At 43.9% G+C, this 9,080-nt stretch overlaps 1 protein-coding gene across 1 annotated transcript; it reads left to right on the top strand.

Annotated features, from left to right (window-relative positions):
• The first annotated feature begins 2,309 nt into the window (after positions 1 to 2,309).
• LOC142663543 (glutathione S-transferase P 2-like) lies at positions 2,310 to 8,246 on the top strand. Its single transcript, XM_075842277.1, has 7 exons — positions 2,310 to 2,397; positions 2,618 to 2,653; positions 3,089 to 3,201; positions 5,510 to 5,597; positions 7,354 to 7,457; positions 7,813 to 7,920; positions 8,003 to 8,246. Coding segments are annotated over exons 1-7 (636 nt in total). The 5' UTR covers positions 2,310 to 2,396; the 3' UTR covers positions 8,189 to 8,246.
• The last annotated feature ends 834 nt before the right edge of the window (positions 8,247 to 9,080 follow it).

Below are 9,080 nucleotides of genomic sequence, written 5' to 3'. Positions count from 1 at the left end.
TCCTGTGATGTGTGATACTGTCTGCTGAGCTGTGTATCTAATCCTATCATGTGTGATACTGTCTGCTGAGCCACTGTATCTAATCCTATCATGTGTGATACTGTCTGCTGAGCCACTGTATCTAATCCTATCATATGTGATACTGTCTGCAGAGCTGTGTATCTGATCCTATCATGTGTGATACTGTCTGCTGAGCTGTGTATCTAATCCTATCATGTGTGATACTGACTGCTGAGCTGTGTATCTAATCCTATCATGTGTGATACTGTCTGCTGAGCTGTGTATCTAATCCTATCATGTGTGATACTGTCTGCTGAGCTGTGTATCTAATCCTACCATGTGTGATACTGTCTACTGAGCTATGTATCTAATCCTATCATGTGTGATACTGTCTGCTGAGCTGTGTATCTAATCCTATCATGTGTGATACTGTCTGCTGAGCTGTGTATCTAATCCTATCATGTGTGATACTGTCTGCTGAGCTGTGTATCTAATCCTATCATGTGTGATACTGTCTGCTGAGCTGTGTATCTAATCCTATCATGTGTGATACTGTCTGCTGAGCTGTGTATCTAATCCTATCATGTGTGATACTGTCTGCTGAGCTGTGTATCTAATCCTATCATGTGTGATACTGTCTGCTGAGCTGTGGATCTAATCCTATCATGTGTGATACTGTCTGCTGAGCTGTGTATCTAATCCTATCATGTGTGATACTGTCTGCTGAGCCCTGTATCTAATCCTATCATGTGTGATACTGTCTTCTGAGCCGTGTATCTAATCCTATCATGTGTGATACTGTCTGCTGAGCTGTGTATCTAATCCTATCATGTGTGATACTGTCTGCTGAGCCACTGTATCTAATCCCATCATGTGTGATACTGTCTGCTGAGCTGTGTATCTAATCCCATCATGTGTGATACTGTCTGCTGAGCTGTGTATCTAATCCCATCATGTGTGATACTGTCTGCTGAGCTGTGTATCTAATCCTATCATGTGTGATACTGTCTGCTGAGCCCTGTATCTAATCCTATCATGTGTGATACTGTCTGCTGAGCTGTGTATCTAATCCTATCATGTGTGATACTGTCTGCTGAGCTGTGTATCTAATCCTATCATGTGTGATACTGTCTGCTGAGCCACTGTATCTAATCCCATCATGTGTGATACTGTCTGCTGAGCTGTGTATCTAATCCCATCATGTGTGATACTGTCTGCTGAGCTGTGTATCTAATCCCATCATGTGTGATACTGTCTGCTGAGCTGTGTATCTAATCCTATCATGTGTGATACTGTCTGCTGAGCCCTGTATCTAATCCTATCATGTGTGATACTGTCTGCTGAGCTATGTATCTAATCCTATCATGTGTGATACTGTCTGCTGAGCTATGTATCTAATCCTATCATGTGTGATACTGTCTGCTGAGCTGTGTATCTAATCCTATCATGTGTGATACTGTCTGCTGAGCCCTGTATCTAATCCTATCATGTGTGATACTGTCTGCTGAGCTGTGTATCTAATCCTATATTGTGTGATACTGTCTGCTGAGCTATGTATCTAATCCTATCATGTGTGATACTGTCTGCTGAGCTGTGTATCTAATCCTATCATGTGTGATACTGTCTGCTGAGCTGTGTATCTAATCCTATCATATATATATATTGTCGTCCGAGGGCCCACATAAACCTGGAGCCGGCCCCTGCCCGTTGCTAAGGCTGGATTCACACGAGCATGTGCTTTTTGCGCAGGCAAAAAAAGGCGGCATTTTGCCTGCGCAAAAGCCACTTAGCAGCTCCGTGTGTCACCCCGTATGATGCGGGGGGTCTGTGTGATTTTCGCGCAGCCGCCATCATTATGACACTCCGTTCGGATGTTTGTAGCACGTGGCGCTTTTCTGTTTTCATTCATCCTTTTCACTGCTGTTGCGCGATTCACGCTGTTCGCACAGAAGCGCTTCCGTGCGGCATGCGTGGTTTTCACGCACCCATTGACTTCAATGGGTGCGTGATGCGCCAAAAACGCTCAACGAACGGACATGTCGTGACTTTTACGCAGCGGACCAACGCTGCGTAAAATCACGCATATGTCTGCACGTCCCCATAGACGAACACATAGACTGCAAATCACGCGCGTTGCACGGACATATATCCCGTTTGTCTGAATAAGCCCTAAAGGTGACATTTCCCTCCAGGCATCAAGGCCCAAAACTCTACCGGTCATGAAGAGGTTAAAGAGTGGGACGTTGACTTGCGTGCAGCCGCCTGTAGGGGGTAGTAGTGAGGCAGTGTTCACCTTTGTACTGTGACTCAGCGGAGCTCCTGTGCTATACATATCAGTGCTGGAGCGGCACAAGCGACTATCTACACCACGCGGCCGGACGTCTCCTCCTCACACAAGTAACTGCAGCGCCTCTTTACGTGACTATTTAATGTTTAGTATTAGAGCCGCTCTATCGTGAACCCTGGACTTCTGCTCCATCCAGATCACATGTAACCAGTTAGCTGTCAGTGAATGTTTCCTGCGAGTACCTGTGATTGCTGGATGTGAATGGAATGTTTGTCTGATAACTTTGTGCCGCGGCCTCTGCGTGCTGTAACCGTTGCGTCTTTCTTGCAGTGTCGGGATATACAGTGACTTACTTCCCCGTCAGAGGTGAATATAACCGTTATTACGTAACACTCGTGGTAGGAACGCTCTGCGGGGGATCGGGCTTTGACCTTCATAAGGGACAACGTCAAGTTCAGAAAAAACAGTGACAGCCACAGTGCCCCCATAACAGTGACAAACTCAATCACTGATAACATTGACAAAGTGCCCCCATAAGATTGACACCCTCAATGACAGACAAAACAGTGACAGCCAAAATGCCCCCATAATATTGGCACTTATTTCCAATGTATACTATGTGCACGCAGTGTGAACAGAGCCTTACAGGTCACCTCGCACAGATTTGTAGATCACGTCTACTCCCAGCCCTCTCGTGGCAGCGTTCGTTTATGTCGTGTCCTTTGTTTCTTCCTTTGTGGATCAGTCTCATTTCCAGAAATGTTGATGTCACTTATACAAGTTCCAGCACTCTTTTCCCAGGGAGAGCGGAGGCGATCCGACTGTTACTGGCAGATCAAGGTGCCTCATGGACTGATGACGAGGTAAAGATGGAGGACTGGACCGCAGGGATCAGAGATCTGAAGAAAAATGCGGTGAGAAAACCCGTGAGACATGAGCGCGCGCAGAGTATCTATAGAGCGCGCGCAGAGTATCTATAGAGCGCGCGCAGAGTATCTACAGAGTGCGCGTAGAGTATCTATAGAGCGCGCGCAGAGTATCTATAGAGCGCGCGCAGAGTATCTATAGAGCGCGCGCAGAGTATCTATAGAGCGCGCGCAGAGTATCTATAGAGCGCGCGCAGAGTATCTACAGAGTGCGCGTAGAGTATCTGTCGAGGACAATGTGTAGGGTGTGCAGCAGATCTCCAAGCCTACTGCCACACTCCCTAAATACATATGTTTCATGTACATATCAGTACCAAGCCTTATGCATAGATCCAGAACCAAAATTATTGCATTGCATAGATTTTGGTCGCATAACTTACTGAAGTAAGAACCAAAATTACTCCATAGATACAGGAACAGAACCAAGATTACACCATAGATACAGGAACAGAACTAAGATTACTGCATAGATACAGGAACAGAACCAAGATCACTCCATAGATACAGGCACAGAACCAAGATTACTATGTAGATACAAGAACAGAACTAAGATTACTGCATAGATACAGGAACAGAACCAAGATTACTGCATAGATACAGGAACAGAACCAAGATTACTATGTAGATACAAGAACAGAACTAAGATTACTGCATAGATACAGGCACAGAACCAAGATTACTGCATAGATACAGGAACAGAACCAAGATTACTGCATAGATACAGGAACAGAACTAAGATTACTGCATAGATACAGGAACAGAACTAAGATCACTCCATAGATACAGGAACAGAACTAAGATCACTCCATAGATACAGGAACAGAACTAAGATCACTCCATAGATACAGGAACAGAACTAAGATCACTCCATAGATACAGGAACAGAACCAAGATTGCTCCATAGATACAGGAACAGAACCAAGATTACTGCATAGATACAGGAAAAGAACCAAGATTACTGCATAGATACAGGAACAGAACCAAGATTACTGCATAGATACAGGAACAAAACTAAGATTACTGCATAGATACAGGAACAGAACCAAGATTACTGCATAGATACAGGAACAGAACCAAGATTACTCCATAGATACAGGAACAGAACCAAGATTACTGCATAGATACAGGAACAGAACCAAGATTACTGCATAGATACAGGAACAGAACCAAGATTACACCATAGATACAGGAACAGAACCAAGATTACTGCATAGATACAGGAACAGAACAAAGATTACACCATAGATACAGGAACAGAACCAAGATTACTGCATAGATACAGAACCAAGATTACTCCATAGATACAGCAACAGAAGCAAGATTACTGCATAGATACAGGAACAGGACCAATCATAGTACATAGACAGGACGTGAGAACCAAGTTTACTGCATATATTACACTTTACTCTGTATGTGCTTTATGATGATATTATTAGCAGAGCAAAGATAATAGGGTTATACAATACCGGAATAATGATGGGGCGGAGCGGTGATCACACACGTAACTTCTATTATATTCTATAGGAAAAGGTAATGTTCAAACTTTTAGGTACCACTAGAAGTCGCATGTAGCTCATATACGACTGACGGTTGCCGTGTAACCTAGTGCCATACAGTGACCATATCACACATGATGTGTTTAGATACAGCGGCTCAGCAGACAGCATCACAGCATTAGATACAGGGCCCCAGCAGTCAGTGTCACACGATAGGCTTAGATACACGGCCCCAGCAGTAAGTATCCTAATACTTACCCTGCGCACTCCCTCATCGGGTCCTGATGCCATAGAACATCATATGTTTCTTTCAGCGTCAGGACCCAGTGTGTGTGCATCTCCAATTCCACCAAGGACAACATCTGCATGTAGGTTGTATGTACTCCCTGGGTTTCCGTTGGCTTCCACCAGGTATTTCGCCCCCCCCCCCCTCAAAAAAAATTAAAATAAAAAATATACAGAGAGAGTCGGAGTCATAGCTATATTGTAGGGAGTGCAGAAGTGACAGTCTTAGGCCCTGGTGTCTGAGGTGGCCCAAAGGTCCCCTTGCCACATAAGACACCGGTATTATCTAGTAGTGGGGGTACTGGTACAGGTTTTACTTTGAAGCCAGGAGGTTTAAGTTACATCTCAGGTCATCGTAAGACGCAGGTCGGCCCAGGAATGACTTTTACACTGAGGCCCACACTAGGATGTTGACTATGGTCATCCCTCTGATCTCTTTTGCCAACATCCACCCCGTACGTTATTTTGCTTTATGCAATTCATTTCATAGGTCTATGTCTGTGGGTTGTTCACAGGTCTTTGGTCAAGTTCCTCGTTTTCAAGATGGAGACTTTGTCCTGTATCAGAGTTGCACCATCCTGCGATACCTGGCGCGCAAATATGGTGAGGGTTGCATTCTTATATTATATATTATCCAGACAGTCACGCCTTGGGTTCTGTAACACAGGGGCATTTTAGAATGACACTTAGCGCATCTTCTAAGTGGCCTATATTGTACATGATGTGATCAGCGCTGTAATGTAGATAACAGTGGTCCTAGTAATAAAGAGGCTCTCTCACCACACGGAGTTATTACCTATAGCAGCTTTATGCTAATGAGTTTATCAATGGACAACTGGGCGTGTTTTACTTTTTGAGTGGGCGTTGTGGAGAGAAGTGTATGACGCTGACCAATCAGCCTCATACACTTCTCTCCATTCATTTACACTGCAGATATCGCTATTTGCAGTCACATAAACACACTATAACGCTACTCATGTGTCATGACAATGAATATACATTACCTCCACCCAGGACGTGACGTGTATTCATTCTCCCGACCATTTCTGTAGCGTCTCTGTGAGTTACAGCATAGCAGGTGTAGTCTCGCAAGATTACGCTGTAAACTGTCATTCACAGCAAGATCTCACTGTGCTGTGCTGTAAATCACAGAGACGCTACAGAAGTGGTCAATAGAATGAATACACAACACGTCCTGACTGGAGGTAATGTATATTCATGGTCATGACACGAGTAGCGTTATAGTGTGTTTATGTGACTGCAAATAGCGATATAGATATATCGCTATCTGCAGTGTAAATGAATGGAGAGATGTGTATGATGCTGATTGGTCACTGATTGGTCAGCGTCATACACTCCTATGTTTAACGCCCACTTGCTCATATAGTAAAACACGCCCAGTTGTCCATTGAGAAACTCATTAGCATAAAGCTAATATAGGTCAAAAATGATTGTTTTTCTAAATAAAAAACACTGCTGTAATCTACATTACAGCGCCAATCACATCATGTACAATATAGGCCACTTAAAATGTGGTGACAGAGCCTCTTTAAGGGTCTGTTCAATCTAGTGTGAGGACTTCTGTTTATAATGGAGCCATGGCAGATCTGACAAATCTCGATGGACCCCATTAACTATAAATTGGGTTCTTTGGGGGTTTTGATATTTTTTGTGGAAGACTTCTCTGTTCCTGGAGTTAAAAAAAAATGGAAAGGGTGATGGAAACCCTGACCAGGGCTCTAAATGGCAGTGTCAAGGTCGGTAGCAGATGGTAGTCCATTGGTAATGACCTGGCAGGAGGGTGATAGAGTAGTCAAGCAACAGTCCAGGTTCGGAAAACAGATAAGTAGCAACAGGTTGTAGCGTGAGGCAGAGACGTGTTCAAGAAACAGTCCAGGTTCAGTACACAGATAAGTAGCAACAGGCTGGAGCTTGAGGTTGAGATGTAGTCAGGAAACAATCCAAGGTCAGTACACAGATCAGAGCAGCCACAGTTTATAGAGTAAGGCAGCCGGTAGGAGGCTCGATAGTCTGGCAAGGAGGAAGTGCAATTGTCAGACTTGTATAGTAAGCCAAAAGGGTGAGAGACCAATCAAGGCAAAGAATCCAGAGAGGCAAGAATCACGGGTAGATAGAAAATAGATTCAACATTGAAGCTGTCCAGCGGCCCCCGTAGCTCAATGACAAGAGCTACTGCGTGGGACACAGGGGTGTCGGAGTTTGAATCCTGACAGCCAATGTGAACAGAGCCCAATGGTAAACTTCACACATGTAAAACTCACAGATCATTCACACAGCCATATAACTCCTGTGCATTTTTCAAAATTAACCCTATAAATTTGTGTATTGTATCTTACAGGTCTCAGCGGCAGCAATGAACAGGAAATATCAATCATCGAAATGATAAATGATGGTGTCGAGGATCTCAGACTGAAATACTACATATTCCTCTTCTTGGAAAAAGTGTGTATGATAATATGTCCGAAGTGTAAAACTTTTGCACGCGTCCATATTACAGCTGTATTGTACGTATCTGTAACATAGCATCATGGGCCTATACTGTACTGCTGAAATACTCCATCAAATATCATATCATGAAGGTATTCTCGCCTAGGAGCATTGTTTCCATGGGAGTTTATCTCCGTAGTATGGGGCAGTAGAGTGGCGCCATACGGTGCCACATGGAGGGCTTACAGCTCTGCCGCATGGAGTTGCGGGGACTCCACGTGCCTTTATATAGGCACATGAAACGAATGGAAGAAGTATCTCTGTTGTACTATTATATAGTGATCTCCAAACCACATTTCATGTCTTCCAGGAGGCAAACAAGGAAAAATTTCTGGCAGAACTGGCAACGCAGTTGGGTCATTTTGAACGGATTCTTTCCAATAATTCCAAAGGACAAAAATTCCTGGTGGGAGATCAGGTAAATCTAAGCGTTTGGCCAATAGACACGTACATTGTCCTTAGTAGGGCACAATAAAATCTTCGATTCTTTTTTGCCACAGATCACGTATGCGGACTACAATCTCTTGGACACGCTGCAATGCAACCTTGACCTTTCCCCAACCTGCCTGTCTGGCTACCCACTGCTGTCGGGCTACGTAGAACGGCTGCTAAAAAGACCAAAGCTCAGTGCATACTTGCAGTCTGAAGGTCGTAAAAGGCGCCCAATAACCCCCAAGCACAAGTAAATGGACAAGGTCATCATGTCCTCTGATTTTCCCATTAAACTTTTTTCTTTTTTGAGTATATTTAGTCTGGTTTACTCATTTTTAGCTCTTTTGACTGGTGTCTACAAATACATGTGCCCTTCTTTATATGGACTTTTGAGGATTCAGATATGACCACATAGTCAAATATCTATAGTTTCTTAATCCATAATGATAGGCCAAGAAGGTGGAAAAACGAACATCTTCTTCTTGAAGATCATCATCATGATGCCAAAACTGCTCCCCATCGGCTCGAAGGTGTACCATGCAACACCTATGGGGGCCATTGAAGGAGGTAGCCCCTTCCTAATGGGTGGCAAGAGCTTGCGCATGACTTCATTGTTAGCAAACAAGGGGGTGAAGAATTGGCCCAAAGGTTAAGGAAAGGACATGGAGGGGGGGGGGGGGGTGGACACAGGCCCTTCTGTCCTGGGTGACAAACACTGCATCAAAATGGGGCACCTATTTTGATCTTTTTTATGGGCCCCCGTTCCTTCTATGTATATTAAACTTAACAACTGCAATGTATGGCATATTCTCGGTCTTATGGATATGTCATATATGTCTAAAATGGGACATAGATTGAGGCCCCCTAGTGGTGGCTATGGAGAATTATAAAAATGTAATACTGGCACTGGCCTCCCAACATTCTTCACACCTTTTTCCTACTGATCACCGCCGGTCTTCGTATTTAGATCCCCACTTTTATCATTCAAACCTATGAATGTATAAGCAAGCTCCAAAAAAATAAATAAAAAAAATGATCAGCTCCGACACCTATGGTGCAGATCAGAAACAGTCAATGTTAGGGTCTCTCATATCGATCGATCGATCCCTAATCTCTATCTTCTAACTCAAATTACAACAAAACATC

This window comes from Rhinoderma darwinii, chromosome 11 (genome assembly GCF_050947455.1).
Source record: "Rhinoderma darwinii isolate aRhiDar2 chromosome 11, aRhiDar2.hap1, whole genome shotgun sequence".
Lineage (NCBI taxonomy): Eukaryota > Metazoa > Chordata > Amphibia > Anura > Rhinodermatidae > Rhinoderma > Rhinoderma darwinii.
Note: the sequence above shows the minus strand (reverse complement) of the source record. Positions and strands in the feature narration are given on the sequence as shown.